Genomic DNA, 24,850 nt, shown 5'->3' with positions numbered 1-24,850 from the left:
GCATTGCCCTGTTGGAGATGTGCTCAGCCTTGGCTCTGCTGGACACAGGGGAGGCTTCTGGCACCTTCTCCCAGACGTGACCCCTGCAGCTCCCACCCAAACCTGACATACCCACAGTGTCCTGCAGATCCCAAAGGCTGAGGTTTCCTCCCACTGGAGAAGTTTTGGTTGTTGAAATGAAGAGATTATTATAGCAATGCTTTCAGCATTATCCAGGTCATTTTCTCATACATTAATGAGATAATAGAAATTTATCAAAGTCTTTATTGAATCTTAATTGCTCCCTAAGACCATGACTGAACTAGAAAGAGCAACTGCATTCTGCTTTGACTACAACAGCAGATGCTGAGGATACAGAATCCTGAACTCGGATTTGCTCATTTTTCACTTAAAAATGCTGTTAGTTTTCCTTTAGAATAGCATCAATCCATTTCCTGATAGTGCCGTATGAAAGGTGCTTCTGAAAGGTGAGAGGGGTAATTCCAATATTTAGTTTGCTACTAGAAGTCTAATATTTTCTTGAGGCTGTTCTTACTCTTTACAAGGAAGATTTTAAACCAGAACACCACTGAAGAATTTAAAAGGCATCTTCCTCACTAGCAAATGAGTTCAAATTAGCCCAATTACAATTAAAACATGATGCATTTATCAACCATCAATGATGAAAAATAATGTAAATCAAGGACAAGTCTGTTTACAATTTAATAATCCACATCAGGCGACTACCAGGAGAATTTATCAATGCCTAAAAATTGCCATAAATTACACCCTTGGTTGGGAAGTTTAAAGTTTCTGAAAAAGCTCAGCTCTTGCAGGTGCCACTGAATATTAGAGATTCCTAAAGATGAAAAAATAGAACTCCTTTGGTTGAAATTATGTCCCTCTGTGAAACTGTAAAATCCAAAAACTGCAAAACCCAGAAGTTTTTGAATGCTGACTTAAAAACAAGAGCTGTATTTCACTGTATTCTTGTGCATTTTTAACCTACTATACAAGATCCAGATCCTATTCAGCATGAACAGTTCCCACAGCCTTTCACACTGTTGATGATTTCTTCTTCTAGCTTCTTCCTTTCCTCCTCTTTGGATGTGTGGCTATTTCTCTCCTCCCAGTTTGGGTGGTTGTGGTTGTGGAGCACTTTGCTGCTCTGTGTGTGCCACATCTCATAGTAGAGATTGCTGGGGTTTGCCAGGAGCTCTGCATGCCTGCCACGTTCTGCTACTTTACCCTGCAAAACAAGGGCAGGAAGTCAGGAATCCACATTCCCAGATCTTTAGCCAATAGGCCAGCCTCTGGACCACAGTTTCACAGTATGGATTAGAGCAGTTATTAATGAGGAAGAGCTTGAAACAACAAGGAAGGATTGACTGCACAGGGCACTCACTTGTGTGGGCACTGCCAGCTGAAAACAAGGAGCTGTGCTCTTCTCAGACTGCAGGTGCCTTTTGTCCATCTGGACAAAATCTAAAGCCCAGCAGCGTGGAAAGTTTCCTATCTAAACTGCAGGAGTTATCTAAAGTAAATGTGGACCTCTATATGAGGAGCCAGGTGCTCAACTACTCCTGTAAAGGTGTCAGGAGTGTACCAAAATAAACACAGATTTATCTTTGCTCAGTAACAAACACAGGTGAAGAAGCTTAAAGAGAGGAGCAGACAGAGAGGGGTTTATATTAGATAAGCAAAGCACATCTAAGATCAAATCCTGAAAACAATTAGTGTAAACTGTGCTTTTATGGGTGCTCTGTAGCTTGTGTCACTGCAATCACCACCATGAAAATTGTGTGAGCAGTTCAGTTCTCTGGGCTGTTCTCAGGAGCAGAGATGATTTATTGACTATCAGCATGGAAAGGAAGAGTTGGAGAGGAGAATCCCCATGAGAACTCCAACCCTACAGAGAAATACCAGCACTTCAAAAACCAAACTCATTTTCTACTTTGAGAGACACATTCACTGACTTCAAATTAAACTGATACATTAATTCATTCTCCAGCTACTTTTCCTTCTCATTATACAGACAACCACATGGATTTGATATCAGTTCTAAATTCTGATCTACAATTAAATCTATCTCCTTGTGACACCTGCTGATGGACAAGCTGGGAATGAATTTGGGTCTTGGCACTTCTATTAGTAGTTGTGGCAGTGGAATCTGAACAAACATACACTTGATCAACAGAACTGCAGAATTTACTTAAATTCTTTAAGTGATTAATTTGGAGTAGAGACCAGGTTTTGAATTATGGCTTCTTTTTAGTAAGTCTTGACCAATCCTAAAAATGGAACTTCTCTGCTCAGCTCCACAGCATCAGGATCTTTATCATTACTCCAATGTTTACTTGTTCAGGAATGATTCTGATTTTACCTCAGCAAAGGTGCTGGAATTGTGATTCCATGATTACCATTGCTAAGCAAAACCAGCCACAATCACCCTGTCTCATCCCTGCTCCTGAGCCTTATTTATCTGGCTGCTAGCACATCAATCCTGCTGGGACGGCAGCGGCACACGGCAGCGCTGCCTCCCTCATCCACAATTCCGTCCCTCAGCAAAGGAAGCACCCTGGCTCCTTCACAGTTCGAGGCTGTGCTTTTATTTTTAATGTAACAGTTACACTACAACACAAAACACGCTCTCAGGAAGCTGTGAAAAATTGCATGGAAAACAAGAAGCTGCCAATTGCCTTGTGACACGTTACAAAATGTTTGTGAGATGTTTTAATGTGCACTTGTAGGAAGGATACACCTTAGGAGAGGATTTTTCAGCAAAAGCTGAAAAAAAAAAGCAGATCAAAAAAACAGAAATTCCATGGAGCACTGCAAGTGATTTATTCCACTACTTCATCCTGAGATTCATATAAAGCTAAGTTTTGTGCAGCAAATGTCACTATTTCATAAGATATGGTTCTGATTGTCCATGAAATCATTGGATGTAGTGTAGAAATAATTTATTTGCTTTTAGATGTGTATTTTAAATCACTAAAGACACCTATGAGCACAAGCTTATAAATAGCAACTGATAAAAATGAATGCAGAGATAAATTTAACATCTATTATCAGCAGATTAGAGCACTGTACTTTCAGCATTATCAGTTAAAAGAATAATTATGAAGTTATCATAAGGACATTTGTTTATTTTAAATCTCTCGCCCTAATGGATAATAGAGAAAAAATGGACTTTGGATGAGTATGAGGTAACAGCTGAACACTGATATTAGGGAATCAAACGTTGAAACGTGTTGGTTTTTTCCTAGAAAAGAAGCCAACAGAAAGGGAACAATCACACTTTTCTACAGGTACAACAGAGAATGGTGCTCAGATTTTTAACATAATGAGGTTGAACAATCCTGCAATAGTTCTATCTGCATGGAAACGGAACATGTTGTCCTCTCTCTTTCCACTGAACGGAAAAAATGGATGTATGTGAAAAACAGCAATGAGAGCAATGAGAGTGAAGCATAAATTGCAGGAACACATTATGAAACTTCAGATGACGGAAGCATGCAAAAAATTAGGTTAAAAACATGCAACAGTAAGGCATAAAATAACAACATACGAGACAGTCACACATGCCAAGCTTGGGCTGGAATTTTCAAACATGGTTCATTTAGAAAGAAAAAACTTCCAGCAGCTTGGTGGGAGTCTAACAATTCAAACTGGACACACAGAGTCCCTAAACCAAACCCTGACATGATGTGAAAATCCCAAAGCACCAGGTGAGCCCTCACCTGATCCAGCACGATGATCTCATCTGCATCCACCACCGTGGACAACCTGTGGGCAATGAAAATCGACGTCCGGTGCTTCACCATGTCCCTCATGGCTTTGAGAATATTCTGCAAGATTGGAATAGACACAAACTCTTACACATTCCTGAGCCAGATGAGGAGAAATAAAATGCTGCTGGAAATATGCAAATGACCGTAAATAAGTTTTGAAAATATCTCTGGTACTGCTACAGCTTCCCAACAATAAACAGCCACGAGTACGTACAGGAGAAACAGAAGAGTCCCAAACATGAAATATCTGTGGTTTTGCTAAAGCCTCAAACCGAAAAAAAAAAAGCTTGTATTCACAGAAAAACACAGCTATCCCCAGGGACAAAGGAAGAGAAGTGTCACTTCATTTCAGGAAAAACTTCCCCACGGAGCCATGCTACACAAGCAGCAAACAGCAGTAAAAGCTTCTGAAAATAAGAACTCCTCGTGGTCGTAATATTAATGCTTTCCCATGATTGTTAAAGAAAAAAAACCCTCTCAGTATTATGCTAATGTGGAACAAAGGCAGAGCAATTCTGGGAATTAGCTATCTATCCAGCGTTTCCTTTGTGAGCTCCATGCCACCTTCCAAACCACATCCCTCTGCAAGAAGCACTGATGGGGAATTTGTGCCCTCACTACCATACGTGAAGCGTCCACTTTATTTCTCTGAGAACTTTTGTCAGAAAACATTTCCATTCCCAGGCATGCTCTTGTGGAAAAGCCTCATTTTCATTTGCTGTCTTCCAAGTGCATTTCTACTCTGAAACTTCCTGCTTTGCTTATGACTCTTGCACAGATACAGCAAAACAAGAGAGGAAAAATCCGAGAACTCAGTGTGATGTGGACATTTCTGGCCCACGAGGAAGCTGTGCTACATTTCAGTGCTGTGCTATATGGATGTACAGTTCATCCTCTGGATTCTTTTCATCTGGAAAATGAAAGTCATTTAGTGATTACAGGTCAATAAATTCACTCAATCTGCATAAGTGAACAGAGCTGTAGCTTAGCTCATTTTGGACGACATTAGTTTGGGAAATTACTGCTGGTGCTGAGAGTTTTGTGCTTAAGCAAAGATGTTGTTATGAAGGCTGATGCAGGTCCTGTCACGGTGTCAGCACATCCATGTCACAGCCCTTCCTGTGGAATGAACACAAATGAACACCAGCACTGCTGGTCACATCTACATCACCTGCATCTGCTGCACAATAAACCAGGGGGGTTTGTCCTGCATTATGTCTCAACTATTTAGAAGGCTTTTTTCATGGCCACCTGCACCAGCTTCAAGGGATGAATGTGTCAAGGTGAATGGGACTTCCAGAGTGGAAACAAAATATCCCAGAGACAGCTGATATCCCTCACTATCTCCAGGGTAGATGGACTGAGCATCTCTGCTCCACGCTTTAGGACAACTGCTTCGACACAGCATCTCTTAATAATACTGAGAAAACACTTGAAAAAGAACAGAATTCTGAGCGGAAAAGAACAAGGAAAAGCATCAGAATCAAACATCATTGTATCACTTAAATTCTAGATTTTTTTTATCCCAATTTACCTCTTCTGTAATTGAATCTAAAGATGATGTGGCTTCATCATAGAGAAAAATAAGTGGCTCCTTTAACATTGCTCTAGCAATTGCAACTCTTTGCTTTTCTCCTCCTGAATGAGGGGGAAAGAGGAAAAAAAAAAGAAAAAAGATTAAGTTACAATTGTGATAGTCTAAATTCAACAGCAGACATGATTTTGGAGGGTTGGTTGTTGGGTTTTTCCTCCTTTTTTAATAGACATCATAGTCACTGCTGACAAATGTCTGACATGTTACATAAGATAGCACACAAGTTCCTGCTCCCTGGTAAATTTAGTGATTCAAGATTGCTCATCCTTTTGGAAAAGGACAGAGAACTATTTTGTATCTACTCCAAAGCAAGACTCTGACACAGGTGAGTAACAATGCTGTACAGTTACTCACTCTGTATACCTGGCAGTAGGAGCCCATTCACCTAGCCTAAGCTCTGCTCCATCCAGTAACTGCACATACAAATCCAATTTTCTCTCACCACTGCTCTGTCCACACCTGCTGTATTGGATTTCAGGCATCCTGCTCACACACTGTGTCTTTCAGGTCTCTCCTTGATATTCATCCAACTTCCCACTCCATAATGGCAGATTTCTCTCAAGAACAATTAATATTGTACAGAAAACCACCTTCAGCCTGCGATCTATAGCCTGGTGGTTTCTGACATAACCCAGTTTCAGACTAGTTTCCTTCCTAAACAATTCTTACAGCCAACATCTACTCAAGAATAACTCAGGGCAACTTTTACAGACAGGAAAACAGGTGCATTTGAGAACTTAAAATCTGCTAAACATTTGGTATGCAACGCAAACACGTCACATTTGTGCACTTGCCCTCCTTTGTTTTATGCAAGACTTCAAAACATTCCATTTAATACCATTATATTCCTGTTAATGTTCCATTCCTATCAGGAGAGAACATGCTTTCATAAACCATTTAAAAGGCTGGTGGTAATGCTGCAGTTCACATTTCAAACTGTCTTTGGCAGAACTCAGGAGCAATTAGAACTGTATGATTTACTCAGTCTGTTTTAGTGTGCTCTCCTCCCTCTCCTGTACAGCATCTTCAAAACTCACAGCTTGACAATATCCATGTTTGCAGGACATATTTCAATAACCAGATCCCTCATATTTGAAGCAGGTCCACTCATGTCATGTTGCTCCCCATGAGGGCAGCAGCCCAGAAATTGTTCCATTCAGAGTAAGGGATTCAGGGCTGTTGCAGCTCTGCCTATTACACATCTATTGGACAACACTGATGTGGGTTCTAATTGGAACAACCCAAACAACTTGTTTTTCACTCTTTACTCTTGATGAATCAATCCTTGAGAACAGTAAGAACCACACGAAATGCTACATCACCCGCTCAAATTGGCAAATCTGTCGTTGCAGCTAAAATCTTGTTTTTCCATTGTGCACTAAACCCCTGGATTTTAAAGAGAATCACTTCAATTCACACAGCTTTTACTCACCCTATTCCTGCCACAAAATAACAGAACAAATTAGGACTTTGTGTTCTCCTTAGACTTGAAGAAGCCTCACCCAACTTAAAAAAAATCTCACAAACTGATTCTGAAATGAATCCAATACATATCTTTATAAGAATTTAGGGAGCCAATCTACTATTGAGAGGACTATAGATTCCAATTAGCAGTAGCTTTTTATAGAGCCACTGAAGGAACTCAGAGCCTTCCATTTGATATCTCGAATCCTTCAAACAATGACACCAGTTCTGAGAGCACTGGCCTGAGACTCCTGTACCCTTGGCTGCACACATTCCTGAAGCTTGTTTACCACTGGTATTTGTCAATACTTACCTAATTGCTGAAAATAAGAAACTGAAGCTGTTCTTTCAGTGGCAGACGCTCATTCACAGCTCAAAATAATTCCATTGTCTTTATCCTGAGTATTTTACATACTCTTTCTTCTTTAAGTATAAACAAAGCAGTAAAAGAACACAATTCCCTTACCTTTCTCAACACCACCTTTGTGAGAGCACTGGCCATCTCAGTGGCAGCACAAACTGAAGGATGGAGGAAAGGCAGAACCCATTTTCAGAAAGGCTCTGTTACAGGAGTCACGAGGTCAGAAGGAAACCCCAACACACCCACACACAATGCTCCAGACTCAGAAAGGGACACAGAATCATGCAGGTTGGAAAAGCCCCACATGAAGCCCAACATTTCCCCCAGCCACCACAGCCCCATGTCCCCAAGTGCCACATCCACACAGCTGTTAAATCCCTCCAGGCATGAGGAGTCCACTACTGCCCTGAGAAGCCTGATCAAACCTTTGGGTGAAGAAATTTTTCTTAAAATCCAATCTAAACCTCAACATAAGGTTAAGGCATGGAGCAACCTGGTCTAGTCAAAGATGCCTCTGCTTGCAGCATAAGTGTTGGTTTAGATGATTTTTAGAAGGTTCCCTCCAACTGAAACCATTCTATTCTTCTATCAACACCAAGACATTTCAAACCTATTGTCAGTCAAATCCTCTTTCTAGCAATTATGAGTGTGGGGAGACAGGCAGCACAAGACAAATCTTTCATTGTTAGCACGATTCTCTTCAGTTCTGCCAGTACCTATTTAGCACCTTCTATTCCCTCATCCAGATCTGTGCTTCACATATTTTATTTCTCTTTTAGGTCTCTGCATAACCCCCTTCTGCAGCATGCAGACTTTCTCCTGCACTCACGTTCTGGGTACTGGCTGTACCCTCTGACCCCCTTTTTCAAAGGCACCAGGACTCCTGACTGCAGCAGCTGCAGAGAAAGAAATGCCCCTCAGAACTGCCTCTGCAACAGGCAGCACCTCTGTCTGCACCCACTGCATCCCTCAGCACGAGCCGGGCCCAAAACACACATCAAGTTCCCAATTCTAGTCCACTACCCAAAAGGATCATGAGAGAAATAATTTTTACTTAGATACACTGCCAGCCTCACTTACAATCTCATTTAACACTATCCCCTGAAAATACATTCCTTTGAACATCTTGCAGACTACACCTGCCTTAAACTGCAGACCTTCATATTAATATTTAGCCTTTGCAGGTAGGTATTTTGGGCTCTTCTCTGCAAGGACATTAAGGGGCTGGAGAGTGTCCAGAGAAGGGAATGGATCTGGGGAAGGGTTTGGAACATAAGTCCTAAGAGGAGCAGCTGAGGGAGCTGGAAAGGGGCTCAGCCTGGAGAAAAGGAGGCTCAGGTGGGACCTTCTGGCTCTGCATAACTCCTGCCAGGAGTGGGCAGCCAGGAGGGTTGGGCTCTGCTTCCAGGGAACAGGGACAGGAGGAGAGGGAATGGCCTCAGGCTGGGCCAGAGGAGGCTCAGGTTGGATGACAGGAAAGACTTCTTCACTGAAGGGTCATGCATTGAACAGGCTGCCCAGGGCAGTGGTGGAGTCACCATCCCTGGAAGTGTTCCAAAAAGGAGTGGACGTGGCACTTGGAGATGCGGTTTAGTGGGCATGGTGGGATTTGCTCAAAGGTTGGACTTGATCGTGGAGATCTTCTCCCACCTTAATGATTCTGTGTTATAAGCTTAATAAACTAAAAGCAAACCTGAGGATTAAACTCTGCATGAAACTTTCAGGCAGCAAACAAAAAAGAAGCTGGGAGCCAACCTGAGAGTTTGAGTCCTCGCTCCCCGACCTGGGTGTTGTAGCCATTGGGCATCCTCAGGATGGCATCGTGGATCCCTGCCAGCCTGGCCACCGCGTACACCTGCTCTGCCGTGGCCCCCGTGTTGCCATAGAGCAGGTTGTAGTAGATGGTGTTATGGAAGAGAACAGCATCCTGCATTTGTGGGAAGCACATTTTAAATAAGAAATTATGAACATCAGCTTCAAAACTGTCCCCAGCCCCTGAAAGAATCAATACAGAATGGCTTGTATTTTTCTTTACACAGCCTGAAGGTAAAAGTGTTTGGGGACGTTTCCCAAAAAAGGGATTAATATATTTTGTGTCCTAAATATGTATGTCATGCATAGTTTCACCACTTTGCTAACTCATTACGGGTAGTAATCAACTATAAGGCTAAATCACTTAAAGCTGGAGGCAGTTTCTCATGGGGAGGCTTAAACACATTTCAGAAAATTGGATCTAGATGATGATGCATATAAAAACATAATATTTCCTGGGGGAAAAAAGTCTAGTTCCTTTGAAAGTCACCATGCAACACCACTACATTAGGACTGGCCTTCACTGAACATTGCCAGATGCTGAGAATTACTAGTACAATGGACTAGAACTACTGTTCCAATGGACTGTCAGGGGAGTAGGAAACACAGAATACCTGAGGCACAACTCCTATTGCCTTTCTCAGACTTTCCAAACTGACATCTTGGATGTTCTGTCCAGCAACATAAATATTTCCTTTCTGAGGTTCATAGAATCGAAATAATAACCTCACAATGGTGCTTTTCCTGGAATTGAAAAGAGAAGTTAATGTTACATCCTGGTTTGCCATTTACAGTCTCCAATCAGGAATGATATACAAACATAAATATAATACAAAATAAAAAGCAAACACAAGCAGCACCACATTTAAGAAACTAAATTCTGCATTGATTGGCATATTTAGTCCATTTACCCACCCTGACCCACTACCTCCTACAATGGCCACTTTCTTTCCTGCAGGGACTTCAAAGGACATTCCAGCAAGGACTTTCTGCCCCTCCAGATATTCAAAATGCACATTGTCAAAGGCAATGGAAGCAGTCTGGGGGGTGATCTGCAGGGGTGGAGCCAGCTCTTTGTCCTGTGAAAAGAAGAATTCCACTTTATCTGCTGCCCAGAAATTATCTCCAACATGTCAACAAGCTCAACAGTCCCTTTCCCACCTCAGAAAAAGGCAAACAGACACTCCAGCTCAGGTATGTGGAAAATAATCATAATTTGCTGCACAAGTGACATTGGTTTGCTCCTCCTTTTCCCCAAAGGAGGTAAAAATTCCTGCTGTAAACACTCTGCTTCATAACTTCTTTTGCAATATATTCTGCATCATTAATTACCAATAAAAATTCAAGCACGAGGCATGAATACTTAAATAAAAAAATCTCAATACAAACACAGCTGCCATGAAGCAATTTTTGCTTCTCTGCAAGAAAAGAAAAATCAACTTATTGCAGTAACTGCACTTAAAGAAGAGGCAGAACAGCAACCTCACACACAGCAACTCTTTCATGAGTAGAAATTAAACCTGGAAGATGAGAACATGGTGAAATGATGGCATGGCCACATGGGCCCTGTTAAATGCCCAGATACTTTAGGAAAATAAGCTACTACTTACTTTAATTTTGGTATCTACACTGAGAAGTGTAAACAAGGTATTCATATCTATCAGTGCTTGTCTTGTCTCTCTGTACACTGTTCCCAGGAAGTTCAGGGGCAGAGAAAGCTGGAACAGCAATCCATTCACCATTACCAGATCTCCAACAGAAAGACTGCCTTAAGACAAAAGGGGTGTGAGAGAATAAGGTGACTTGAAGGGTTTTCCTTGTAGGATGCCCCAAAAGAAAGAATCAAGTCCATCAAAGCTAATTTCTTTTATCCCATTTCTAAACCCAGATGTTTAAATAACAAGCAAAACCCCAGAATCCATTCCCAAATTTTATTTAGGGGTGCCTGAAACAAATGGCAATGTTTGTGTGGATTTCACTTTAAAAAAGATGCAATAGCACTGGCAAATAAGGCAGGCAGCACATACAACATCAGATTGTAAAATCCACAGAGAGGCCTAAGGAAGTTAAAAGGGGAAGAAATAATATATGGAAGCACAAATCAGGAAAGACAATCTTAAGTACAGTTACAGACAAATCCAAGTGATAAGATTTTGTCATGATCAAGAGAGAGCTTTCATACTGTATGTACCACAGAGCTGCTAAAACACACTGAGAACCTCTGGGCAGCTCGGTATCAAACAGGCTGATCAAGGGAAAACTCAGGATGTCACAGCAGCTAAAGGCAAGTGGCAGGTCAGTTCAGCTGAAACAGGCCCAGAAAGATGATTTAAAGCCATATGTCTACCATCCTGCTTCAAGCTATTCTAAATCTTCCTAAGAACAGCTATAAACTGCACCTACTGACTGATCTGTTCAGTGTAACCCTTCCCTGCCCTGGCATCTTTAAAAAGGGCAAAGCAGACGCAAGAAAGAGCACATGGTATAAAGGTCTGCCCTTCAAACACTTCTGGATGTTAACAGTCTTTAAAGCATCATTATTTTTACTCTAAAACCACCTTGCTTTAGCAGAATTTCATCCCAATTCTGTATTTGAAGCTTCCTCATCAAGCAGGCTTTACTTTATGCAGTAAATTAGACAAGTGTAGAACAGATGGAAGCAATTCTTTTAATAATGTGCCCTTATTAATGGAAGGGAAGTGAATTATTGGTAACAAAACTACCGGAGACAAAGCACAGGGGTATATATACATGGGGTCTTGCCAACATGGGAAGGGAGAAGGGCAAAAAGAAAGGATCTTTGTACAATGTCCACAGAAATATTTTTATCTATAGAAGTGCCTTTCAAAAACCTTCAAGAAAAACTTCCTGAAGTGACATTTTCTTGGGATCTTTCTTTAACTGCTAAACTTTTATAATGTTTTTGATAAAATCATAGTATGATTGAGTCATTGGGAGAGAGATATAATAAAGTTAATAATACTCCAAGAAGCAGAAACATACAGACAAAACTTAAGCAAAAAACTCTCAACCAAAACGTCTCAAAATGAACTATCACATCAACCCTCAGTTAATTAAGACTAACACCTCTGTTATGGATGAAATGAGGTAAAGGAGATTCATTTTAGGCTTACAGACAGGTGAGTTACCTGCAATAATGCCCTGGCTGGCGAGCACCATGATGGCTGTTAAACCCACACTAAATATAGCACTCTGGCCAAAGTTGAGGAGAGCTAAAGTAGAGGTAGTCTTCAGGGAGGCTTTTTCATAAGTCTTCAGGAATTCATCATACCGTTGGGCTTCGTATTTTTCGTTATTGAAATACTACAACGTAAACAAAAATGGTAAATGTGACAGTGACAAACATGTTGGACTGTTTAAGTAGCTGTAAAATCCAGTATGAACAGACTGAGTGCACTGACACACAGCTCCTCTCCAACAGTTCTCACAACTGAAGGAAAAGAATCACAGAATATCCTGAGTTGGAAGGAACCCACAAGGGTCATGCAGTCCAGTTCCTGCCCAGGACATGCCAACAATCCCACCCTGTGCCTGACAGAGCTGTCTAAACACTCCTGGAGCTCTGGCAGGCTTGGGGCCATGCCCGTTCCCTGGGAGCCTGTTCAGTGCCCCACCATCCTCTGGGTGAAGAACCTTTCCCCAGTATCCAACCTAAACCTCCTCTTCAAGACTAAGTTTACTCTTTGCAGAAATTGATGGTCAAGGTGATTCAGTCATGAAAGAAACTTCTTACTCTTTATTAACAAAGAGATTTTTTCCAGCCCCCGCTATCAACCTTCCTGTGACTCTGTCAATGCCACGCACTCCTCTTCAAATGAATAATGCTTAAAAATATGCTACTGCTCCAAATATTCATCCCTTTAAAGATGAATCTTATGACTCACTTCCCTAAGGCTGACAGAAGCAAGACAAAGAGCCTGGTAGTAAAGACTGGCCTTACCTTCACAGTCTCATAATTCAGGAGCGAGTCAATGGCAGCATTACCAGCATCGTTGTCAGCTTTGTTCATTTCTATCCGAAACTTTGTCCTGGGAAAGGAAGGTTTGATCCAATCACTGATGCCTGAGGATTTTAGCTTTTATATTTTTCAGACCCTGCACTGCATTAGTGTATAACTCTAAGCTCCATATAGAGTATTAGTTAACTGTCTTCCCATTTTGGTCAGACAAAACAATCCCTCTAGGCCTGAGATTCAAGGATACTCTACTGCCTCAGGCCCTGAAAAGTATCAGCAAAAGTGAACTGGGAGGGGAGCAAACAGGGCGAATATGACTTAATTGCCTGAAGCTGTATTAGAGGATTACCCCGTGATATGTAAATGGACCAAACTTATAATTGGCTGAAAAACTCGTGACCATCGCCCATCCTGGGTGTGTGCTCCGTGGTTTTTGCCCTGCCCAAGGTGAACCTATTGAAGGCCTTTAATAAATACCCACTTTATTCTCTTAATCTTGTCTAGCCTCTGTTCTAGGCAGGCACTGCAAGGCATCATCCCAAGTTCAGGCTGAGGTATCAGAGCACCCTGAGGAACTGAGGGCAGGGCCTGCCTTACCTCCACTGTGTGATTCCTATCGTGAACGCTGCGTAGGCTCCCAGTGTCCCCAGAGTGACCAAAGCAAACTCAGCACCACATTTGTAATACTGGAAGATTTAAAATCAAATAAATAAAAAAAAGAATCATCATATTTTTCAAAATTTCGCTGTTGTCTCCAGCTAAGCTATTTTAAGTTTAAGACAAGAAATTATGGTCCCTCCCAACACAATCCCTGCTCTGAACAGCTTAAGGCTAAACAAAGGCTTAAACTCAAAAGGAAAGCAGCAAGAAGGATTTAGATGAAAAGATTGGAGGCAACAACCAAGAGCCAGTGTATATAATACTGCAAAGTTATTTTTCACATTATAAAACATAAATGTTGCTGATGCTTGTGCTGTTTTCACAAATAAGTATTTGTTTCTATGCTTTTTCAGTGGATTTTGAAAGAAAGCTGGACTGTAGAAGAAGAAATAAATGGCCTTGCAAAACAACTTAGGAAGCATTTTCTGTACTTCAGGGCACATCAGGAGAGAAAAACCCTAAGGAGGGTTGGCTGACAGCCAGCCTGGTCGTCAACTTCCACTGGTTAGAAAATGTAAGCCAATAGGCATTTTCACTGTTCCATTCAAACTTGATTAAGTCCTTCTAAAAAGGCCAATAAACAGAACAAGATTCTTGTTTTTAATTTAAACCAAGATACATAATCAAGATTTAGATTTTTGCACTCAAATAACACTCAAAGTTCCTGACTTCGAAGACAGAACATGTGATTTATATTGTAGAAGTTTAAATTTCAGGACATTAAGCTTAAAACCTGCCAGGTGAAGCCTGTTTTCCAAAAGCTAATTTTCACTTTTAAGTTGTGGATAAGTCCAAATCAGTACTCAGGAAAGAACCAATAATCACCCCCTCCTCTATCCTGAATACACTGAACCACAGCATTTTAATTCTGTTTCCTCACTATTCACCTGGGTATATTTGACACTTGTGTGCACAGTTTACTTTTCTGATTTCATTTTTCCAACAATTCTGAAGAAAAACATTAAAAACTGTCCACACAAATGCAACTGGCTGAAGAGAGGCTTTACATGTGAAAATAATTTCAAATAAGCTTATTTAAAGCAACAGATATTTGAAAATTATGGGCTGCTCTCTTTTAAAGTAGTTGCTTTCACCTTATAAATTCAATTATTATTAGTAGTGCTCAGTAGACTTTGGTAAGAGCATCATTCTTAAATGAGACAATTCCAACAATGACTAAACCACACTTACCAGAATTCCACTGACCAGAGCCACTTCAAACATTGTGGGTCCCAGGTTAAACACTAAAGCACTGAGAACAAAGCTGATGCCCCTGGTGCCTCTGTCGATGGTTTTTGACAGTGCTCCTGTTTGCCTGCTTAGATGGAAGGCCAGATCCAGGTTGTGAAGGTGCAGGAAAACATTCTTGGCAATCCTCCTGATTGAATTCTGAGCTACTTTCCCAAATACTGCATTTCTCGCTTCATTAAATAACGCTGCCCCAGCTCTTGAGATACCATCTAAAAAGGGATGAAAAAGTTTACAAAATGAAAATAATTATATTTTCAACTTCCCTTCATGCATGAAATTACACTAGACTCATTCTTTATATATTTTCAACAATTTTAGTTCAAATGTAATTTATACTTAATTGGCCCAAGCTTTATGCAATTTTTCATTTATAAACCATTGTGCACACATTTAAATCAGTTTCTTTTTATAGCTGGTTATAAGAAAGGGCAGGATTTATAATCAAGAATAATTTCTATAAGCATTATTTCATTTTTTAATTGGAATACCAGAAGCAATGTCAGAGAATATTGGGAACAGACATCAACACAAAATAACTATAAAATTGTTACTACACTCTGAGGGCTGAAGTCCCTCTGCTCTGGGGGCTCTGGCAGAGCTGAGAACGTTCACCTGGAGAAGAGAAGGCTCCAGGGAGAACCCAGAGCCCCTTTCAGGGCCTAAAGGGGCTCCAGGAGAGCTGGAGAGGGACTGGGGACAAGGCATGGAGGGACAGGACACAGGGAATGGCTCCCACTGCCAGAGGGCAGGGATGGATGGGATATTGGGAATTAGAAATTATTCCCTGTGAGGGTGGTGAGGCCGTGGCACAGGGTGCCCAGAGCAGCTGTGGCTGCCCCTGGATCCCTGGCAGTGCCCAAGGCCAGGCTGGACAGGCTTGGAACACCCTGGGGTAGTGGGAAATGTCCCTGCCCACAGATGACCTTTAAGGTCCCTTCCAGCCCAAACCACCCCGTGATTCTGTGATTCACAAGCAGCTGTGATGCTCAGCAGTGCAATGGGCAGGAGCTCTGCTGAGCCCCTCCCTCCCCCCCTGGAGACCCTTAGCTCCCATCCACAAGCTGGGAATGCACTCACAGCCCACGAGGACAGCAGTTGCCAGGGTGGCCACAGTGCTTGGGGCATCGCCGAGGTTGAGCACGTTCCCAGACACCTGGTTGAGGCTGTCCACTGCATATTTGAACATGAAGGGAACCAATATATTCATGGCCTGAAAGCAGGAGCACAACAATTAGACCATTTGCATTAAAATATGTATGGATCATGACTATTTTTTTCTGAAATTGCTCTACTGTTATATTTAGTCCCTAAGCACTTGGTGCAGGTGAGTTGGCTCTTTATTTCAAGCACAATGTTAAATCCTTGCTGCTGGGACTGCAGGGTTACTTTGTCTCTCTCACTGTTTCCTTTTAAATATGGATTTCTATCCTCAACAAACTACACTGCAAAGGCCCTTGAAGTGAGGCTGAGCTCTCAGGACAGCATGGCAAGCCCAGGAAATGAATCAAGCAGCAGCCACTGCGTGGCACACACAGTGCTACGAAACTGTGTCATCATTTGGAGCTGTTTGCTCTTTGTGCTGCTGACAGTACTCAGTGTGAAGAAGCTCTGTTCCACAGGAAACTGCTCACCTGCACTTTGCTAACACTGGGTCACTGAGATGGATTAAACCAAAGCTCCAAGGAAGTCAAATAAAATAAACCAACCCCTCCTTTGTCTCTGGTAATACTCCCCTAAATTTTAAATAATGCTTCCCATTTATGGAAGCCAACATGGCTCCAAATATTAATTTGTTGTCAGCATAAACCCTGGGTTTTGGCACAGCAGCACAAAAGATTTTCTGTACAGTCTTTAAGACACTACAAATTACTGTACAAATATTAGTTTTCAAACAAAAAAGTCACATCCACCACATAGCACTCAGTGTGTCAACAGTGGTGGCCCCCTTAGATGTGAAACCCCAAACAAATGGATATGTAAACATACCAACTTCAGCAGTTTTTTTATTTGCACAACTGTAGCACAAGAAAATATGGAAAATCTCACAGAAAACATAAAATTCCTTCTTAATGCACCTTTGTTACATTGCTCACTTATACCAACAAGAAAGGCAATTCACAGACAAACTTCATAAAATTAATAGAATTTCTTAATTCAAATTGCTCCTAACTATTGAGAATTGAAAATAAGGATATAACTTTTTTAGCAGTTGAACAAGTATGTTATGACCGACAGTCTTACAATCACAGCAGATGTTAAAATACTTTACAGCAAACTGACTTTGCTTAAGGTTGGGCATTTTTTTTTTAGTATTTGGAAAAAAAACTTGTGAGTAGATGACAAATTATTTTACATGAGAAGAAACAAAAAACAGAAACCAGATTGATACAGATATTTCAGCTCTCTCCACCAAATGTTTTGGATACCCACTTAGATCTCAATTGTATTTAGGGACATCTGTCAGAGCTGAAAGCCCAGGGGAAAAACTGTTGATTAACTGGATAAAACTAGATTTTGAGAGAAAAGAGTGATAAAGTCATTCTTAAGTTCAGTCCAAATTCAAGGGGGAAGACAGACTTCCAGAAGCTCTAATGACTGTCCCAGGATCCAATATTCCCAGTTTTACCAGTTATGGCAAATAGTGGAAGGTACAAACTTCATCAAGCAGAGTAATTGGGTTTTGAAAATACTTTTGTAAACTACAGATTTAAAGAAAAAAATGTAAATTAATTTTTTTGAATCTGTGCTGCTTTTTAGACAGTGTTTTAGGCTAAAGATTTAAATGTAAATGAGGAAGGAATTAACTTCCTCCTCTTCCCCAGTGTATTCCCTAAGAAATACATTATAAAAAACACGTCAAAATTCTCAACACAGCATAATTTAGATAATTCCTGAGAGGAGACATATGAGATATGAGGGCACCTGGATGAGGTTAGTGCTGGTTTGTAAGTGACTGAAAAGAGAAACCAGCTGAAAGACCAGGTCCTACTTCCAACATTCCTCTGGAACTTGTCCAGTGCAGCCTGAGAGTCCTTCAGCCACAGCTCCCCTTCTAAGAGATGGGAATTGTGGAAATCTCAAATCCCTCTCCCTTCCCCAGTATAACCAAACAACTCCACTTTGCCTTCAGAGATACTGAAACTCGATTTTGGGATGGCATTTTGTTCTTGATAAAGATGAATCCACAGCCATGTGTGTTCCAGTGACAACCAACATGACAAAGTGCAGTTTTTCCTAGGAGAGACCTCTCAGGAGAAAATAAGAATATTGTAATGCAGATGGTCTTCATTTGCTGCAGATTCTCACTAATCTCTCTGCAGGGATTTTATTCCTCACTAGACTGTGCTACACTACAGGTAGTTTTGAAATAGAACTACAGATATATGTAAAGTCCATTTAAAGAAAAGAGATGTATTCTTTAAACTGCTCTTCTCCATTCACAATTAATTTAACTGGTAACAGACTACAATTTTGCAGAAATGTCTTCTTTTACGTCAATATAATTCTTCTCAATAGAGTTTTAAATGAAATTTAAAGTCTGGTCTCAGGTTATAGTTGTTCTGACTCCTGGAGGGTAAAGCTTGAATAAGAACAAGGCAGCACAGTATTGCATTTCATTAGCAATCAAGACAGTCTGCTTTCCAGTAATTTAAAAAGAAAAAAGTTAATCTTACAAAGTTTATAGCAAGAGATGAGAGGCCATTATTAGAAACAGGCCTTTCCTACTCAATTTGTTAAGTCAATGAGATCACGTTCATAGTAATGGAAACAAAATTTCATCCTTCTGCATAAATTCACAGTTCTCTCTTTGTGTTTGCTGGCACAGAACAAAAAGCTTTAAGCACACCTTGGTAGACCATGAAAATCTACCATGAAAAACAATTGTCTTACACAATATATCTGTACAGGCTTCCCTCCTCTGCCTAATGCCTGAAAGCTTGATAACAATTCCCATTAAAAAGACTCTTTCAATATGAATTTGTACATTTTCTATTTCTGGGTTTGAATTAATAGCTTATCCTTGCTTGAATTTATTGGAAAGCAAATACAGCATCCCATGAAATCATCCCAACTCAATTGCCCACATTTAACAGCAGGTTGCCCTAGAATGAATCATGAGTAAATGAGTTTAGATATTTTTTTAATGACTGCACTGTTTTAAGCTGACAGTGCAGTATCATCTTTATTCCCCCATGGGACTACACTACTTTTAAGGCAAACAGCCTTATCTTTCATTTTGCTCTTCCCAGCATTTTTTGTTTAATAAAGATGATGAATTAATGACAGCCTGAGCCCCAACAAGATAAAACTGGTCCTGGTAGAAAACTGGTTCACTGATAGAACAGTGAACTAACTGTTCTTTGCCAATAATTCAGTGAGAAATGCTGGCATGAAGATGACTGAATTTATCTCTGGACCAATATAAACATACACATCCAACAGCCCCATTTGTGGAGATACACACAGAAATCGACATCCCTTGTAGAGGCAAGACTGCTGAAGAAGCTCCAAAATGTGCTCCAGATGAGGGAAGAAGCACCTGGCTTCATGGCTTCTTCAAATTTAATGATGACCTGAACTACACTTTTTCCAGTAGGGAAAAAAACCCAAACCAATTTTAAATACTTTTCACCTGAAACTCCTCAAAAAGCTAACAATTTCTAAAGGTTTATTGCAATTATCTAACTCCATCTGAGCCCTTAGAAAGAGCTCAAACACCAAGATCATAGGAACATGCTTCACTGATCAGCTGGATATCGTTATCTTTGCGTGCAGGCAGAATTTGCAATTCAACCCTTGTGTCCTGCCTCCTTAGCCAACCATTCCTGTTCTGAAACTGATGGAATTAGCAGTCAGTAGAAAAGCAGAGAGTCTGAAAGAATTCTTTGGCTCATGAATAACACATGCCTGGTCTGTGACCAGGAGGCCAAAACCCATTGCAGGCTGACAGAGGTGACAAGTGATTTTGTCATATTCATGTGTTTAATCCAGCTCCTCAGAAGCCTCAGCACTTTTCTCCTTGTGCCACAGAAGAAAAAAGGAAAAACCAGAAAAGTAAGGAAGCATTTTGCTATACAATCACCAGTAGAGAAGCCAAAAAAAGGGGGGAGAACATGGAAAAAGAAAATCCAGATATGCAGAAGCTGAGCAGGCTGAACTATGTGACTGAAAACACAGATAATGCCCTGTGTACTCCTCTCACCTGCCTTCCTCTTGCATCCTTCAGATCATGTGCGCACATCTAGATAGGCTATAAATATTTAAGGTAAAAATTTAAAGTTTGTCATAATAATACAACAAATCTTGCAAGGAAGAAAGACCTCACTAGCCCTGGAGCAGACTCCATCCTGTCATAAAAAGCCATACTAACAGCTCACTTTGAAGGCTCACAATACCACTGGCAGTTATGTGGAGACAAAAAGGAACCAAAAATCACAATAATTTGTTCAATGACAGGCAACTGGGCCCCACAAAAGGAGTCAAGACAGATTGTAACTGCAGGCTCTTCAGTAGCTGCACACAAACTGACTTTTGTTTTGAAAGTGTATTTTACTGAACTGGAAGATTTAAAGAGACAAATTATTTCTCAAGCAGCAGCACAAGGAGAAATGAACTCCAGCTGTTTTGTGGGTAAGTAACCAAATTAAACTGGGGGTATATTCCTTACATTTTCCCCCCATAGCTGAGAATTTCATAACCTACCTGTCCTCCGTGATTCCTTGGAGTTTTCACAGAATAAAACTGAAGCCACCTTACAGCTGCTGTATTTTAACTGGAAACCTAATGCTGTAAATTCAGAGGTATAAAACCTGAAAATCTTTTCTCAAATTCAGAAGGAGTTGGCCACAAGGTTTACAGAAGTGTTTCTTTTGGGGGAAGGTGACTTGCAGCAGCCATCATGACCATACAGCTCTCTATGCAAACGCCCTCAGAATGAGGGCCCTTTAGACAGAATCCACAGTAAGGATGTAAATCCTTCAGACAGAGAATTCACTTTGTTCCATAGTGAACAAAGAAATCAGGCCAGGACTGCAGTGAGGAGAAAAACATGCTGGTGTTCCTGTGCTGACACAATTATATAGCAGAAAAACTTTAACAAACAGCTTGTGTGGTCTGTGGAGTGCATTGTAATTAACCTCACAAGCAACCAGAACAAAGGGCTCCCAAATGGGATAATGAGGAAACCACACACAATTACACATGGTCCAGGAAAGATACAGGTAAACTACTTTGTACTGCATTTTCTCCAGGACAAAGTGACCTTTTGTGTGCTCTGGAAGGGCAGCAGATGTTCAGGGCTCAAAGACTCACTGCAGCTCTGGAATAAACTATTGCACATCGCTTGTGTCACACTGACACACACAGTATGTGTAAAGTATGAAGCAACTCAAGAAAAGTTCTTCCCACAAAGGAAGAGTGAGCACAGCTCTAAGATGAGGGGTAACTCCTTAATTTGCAGTTATCCAACACAGCTTTGTAATGACAGAACAAAACAAAGAACAGTAGCAAAGGACAGCTAGAAAATGTCCATAAATTTTTTCACCCCTGCCAGGTATGATATTCATTTTCCATAGAGAGCTTGCTGTGTGTTTTCCTAATGAAATCCTTGTTTGCCCAAACAAACATTCTCACAAAACCCTTCTGCTTTAACAAGCATCTCCTAAAACCTGGGAAAAGCTCAACAGGTTTTCTGATTTTCTTCTGAGAGTCTGCTCTGGACATCAGGGCTTCTGGGCTGCCTTGTACAAATATAAAGTGGGAAGCTTAAGAGAACACTTAAGAGGTCCAAACACCCAGTTATTTCCCTAAAGAGCAGTTCAATGATTTTCAGATGGGGGAAACATCTCTCTCTGCCAGTAGAAATATAATAGCTCTTTTTTACACCAAATACTATTTGCTAGAGTCAAGGCATCCTGGTCATCAATTTTGTTTTTTTAACACCCCAAAAAGCTGCTCGAAACATTAACAGGACTTCTTAAAGGCAAGGTACAGTGCTGCCACATGCAGGATTAGAGGCTGGATTTACATTCTCCATCATATCCATATAACACTACAAATTAGGGAATAGGGAAGTGGGGAGAAGAAAAGAAAAAAATACTTCAAACATTTAAGAATTACCTTCAGTTTATTATAAACATTACTAATAAGAGTCTTGAAAAAGGAAGTGAGTTAGACTAATTTTCATATCCACCTGGTAGATCCACATCACAAAACCTCAAGGCATCTGCATTTTGAGCAGAGTTTCCCCCAGAGTTTTAAAATGCAGTGGAAAGCATTGCTGTGTGTTTTGTCCAGGCACACAAAAAGGAGGAAGTTCACTTGCACAGTCCAGCCATATTCTGCATGTCATCACCTGCATTATCAGCAACATCCTGAACTGCAGCACAACCCAAGTATCTGCTGGAGACAGTACCCACGAGTACCTGAGAGATAAAAACCTCTTGAGAAAGCACTGTAGACCAGCAATTCCTCCCAAGCACTCCTCTTTTAACACCTAAAGAGATGAAATTTGTCTCTTCTCTCTTTTCATAACAAGGCAATGGTGCTGAGTGCTAATATTAGCTTTATGTTTGGTTAAAATTGCTGTGCTTATAAGCAACCCAGCTGAGCTGTATGTCTCAATGGAATTCACAAAACTTCCTCCCAGTATTTTGTAATCAAATATTTTTTTTTTTTTTATTTAAAGCAAAAGGAAGCTAACATTTGCTCTTAGGAACTATTTCTACAAGGTTTGCACAGAATTTGAATTATATCCCCTTTTAATCTGCAGAACACTTTTGCATGCCAAATTCTTTGAAAGAACAAATAAACACTAATGCTGTTGCAGGTAAGAATATAGAAGATCCTTTCACATAATGAAGTGAAAGTAAGAAAAATCTTCCATTTCATAATCAAAGACTACATGAAAAATCATTTGAATGAAAGCAGGGTTGCTAAATACAAAAGGTTATACAGCTTCTCTCATATTAGGACACCAGAGGAGTCCCCAAAACAATTAATTCCTCTGTTATCTCACAGAGGAATATCAGACTGGAGCTCAAATCCCCTTTCCACAGCACAGCAAGACCTGTGAATAGGCATCACCACATTGATCAAGTTCAGGGTTGAGAATGGGCAGAGAGCCTTGAAGAAATCCTGTCTGACAGCACCACACAAGCAGAGAAGAACAGCCTTTAACACCCTTTTTCTGTAATTTCTGAGGTAAATAATTAACCAGCAATGGAAAATCCTGGGCTAAACTAATGAGATCAAGGGAAACAAAAATTCTAGTTGTCATCATCACCTCCCTAAACATTACCTGCAGATACATCCTGCTCCAAAATCCAAGCTATCATTTCTCATATACGCTCCTGTGAAAAACCCAGACATCTTAAGAGTGTAAAAGCCCATCAGTACTAGAAAAGAAAACGATTCCTTGTACAGATGAACAGCAACTGTGAGAGTACAACAAGTATCTGTTCTTACCTTGGCACTTGCCAGAAAGCCCAGGGAAATGGCGACCCTGGCCCGCAGGTCAGGCCTGTCTTTGGGCCACACGTAGGACAGCATTGCCCGGATGATCTTCTTGGCATCAATCTCCTTCAGCTGTGGGAAAGGACAAACAAAGGCACTGCCTTACAAAGAGACTTGGGAAGTATAATAACTATAAATAAGAATGAATTTTATACAATTGGATCACTTCTGTATTTTATTTGATAGGAAACAGACACTTGACAATGTCTGAGACTAAGACTGCCTATGAATGTTTCAAGGTGGAAGTTTTTAGGTTTATATCCATGACATGCTATTAAAATGTTCCATGTTCTCCAGACTGCAAGTCTGGCTGGCTACAACTGGAACACAGAGAAAGCCACAACTCCCCACCTTGAAATACTTCACAGAACAAACAAACTGACCCTTCTTTTTTATCTCCTCAAGATTGCTGTACAAAATTCAAGGGCTTGCTACTTCTTTTTTGGAAGATATTTAAAATAGTAGGAGAGAAATGCAAAAAAATTAACACATTAACAAAATAACTAAGGCAAGAAGGAAGCCTGAAAAGTCCACAACAAACATAAATAGTTTGGAGAACATTCCCTGACACTGGATCATCAGGCTTCACAAGGCAGAAGATGTACATGGCCACGTCCTGGCTTAACAATTTTAACTGAATTCTTTAAATAGGCTCTCCTCCAAATCTCAAATTCTGCTCTAAGTAAGAGCACAATCCATTTAATAAGATAGCTTGAAAAACATTATTTTTCCTGTTTGGGTTTATTTTAAGTTTTGCTTTGGGATTATTTTTCTGTTGTTGGGTTTGGTTGCTGTATTTTTTCACAGCAAGGTAGGTTATTTTCCAGATGGACAGATGGTTATCACTGACACTTCTGATAATCCCACTGAACTCCCAAGCTAAATTAACTGCAGCCTAAACCACGTTTCCTAATTGAGGACAAGAGGATGTGCAGCAACACTGCACAAGTATCAACAAGTCATTTTTCTGTGTTGGCTACACTGGGGTTAACTTGAGAGACATGAGGGTTATCTGAGACGGAAAGGAGGGCAGCAAGGGCAGCTAATCTCCCCATTTCAGGCAATATTTTGTAGTGGGGAGGAGGGAGGGAAACAAAAAGTGCACACTTTTCAAAGATGAGTCTTGTGACAAAAGTCAGTAGGAAGGGGGAGAATTATAATAAATCTTACTGTTTGAGGACAAACCAAATTAGAAAAGAAATTCTCTGTTAAGGTCTGGGGTGAATAAGCAAGAAAGGAGAGGTGTGTTAAAAGGTAAAATTGCTGAGGCAACCAGGGAAGCCAATCCTATAAAGGTAAGCTTTTAAAAGCACCAGGAAGTTCATCTCATTTTTTCTAGTCACAGCTTCAAGCAAAACCAAGGCATTTTGTCACCAAATGTCACTGCAAATGTATCGGAACATTACGCAAGATAAGCACATTTCAAACTACTTTTAAAAAATGGG

General features: G+C 40.6%; 1 protein-coding gene across 1 annotated transcript in view; it reads right to left on the bottom strand.

The window, feature by feature from the left end:
- Positions 1–246: 246 nt before the first annotated feature.
- The window catches only part of ABCB7 (ATP binding cassette subfamily B member 7), a 35,589-nt gene continuing 10,985 nt past the window's right edge, over positions 247–24,850 (bottom strand). Inside the window, exons 4-16 of the mRNA XM_053990230.1 lie at positions 23,358–23,477; positions 15,969–16,101; positions 14,832–15,100; positions 13,578–13,666; positions 12,966–13,053; positions 12,154–12,328; positions 10,615–10,772; positions 9,920–10,083; positions 9,619–9,748; positions 8,948–9,119; positions 5,308–5,411; positions 3,723–3,830; positions 247–1,228 (exon numbers count right to left, since the gene is read on the bottom strand). Coding sequence (XP_053846205.1) covers positions 1,010–1,228; positions 3,723–3,830; positions 5,308–5,411; positions 8,948–9,119; positions 9,619–9,748; positions 9,920–10,083; positions 10,615–10,772; positions 12,154–12,328; positions 12,966–13,053; positions 13,578–13,666; positions 14,832–15,100; positions 15,969–16,101; positions 23,358–23,477 — 1,929 coding nt within the window. The 3' untranslated portion in view covers positions 247–1,009. The remainder of the gene's footprint in view (positions 1,229–3,722; positions 3,831–5,307; positions 5,412–8,947; positions 9,120–9,618; positions 9,749–9,919; positions 10,084–10,614; positions 10,773–12,153; positions 12,329–12,965; positions 13,054–13,577; positions 13,667–14,831; positions 15,101–15,968; positions 16,102–23,357; positions 23,478–24,850) is intronic.

Source organism: Vidua macroura, chromosome 14 (genome assembly GCF_024509145.1).
Source record: "Vidua macroura isolate BioBank_ID:100142 chromosome 14, ASM2450914v1, whole genome shotgun sequence".
Classification (NCBI taxonomy): domain Eukaryota; kingdom Metazoa; phylum Chordata; class Aves; order Passeriformes; family Viduidae; genus Vidua; species Vidua macroura.
The sequence above is the reverse complement of the archived record's forward strand: the minus strand, read 5'-3'. Positions and strand labels throughout refer to the sequence as shown.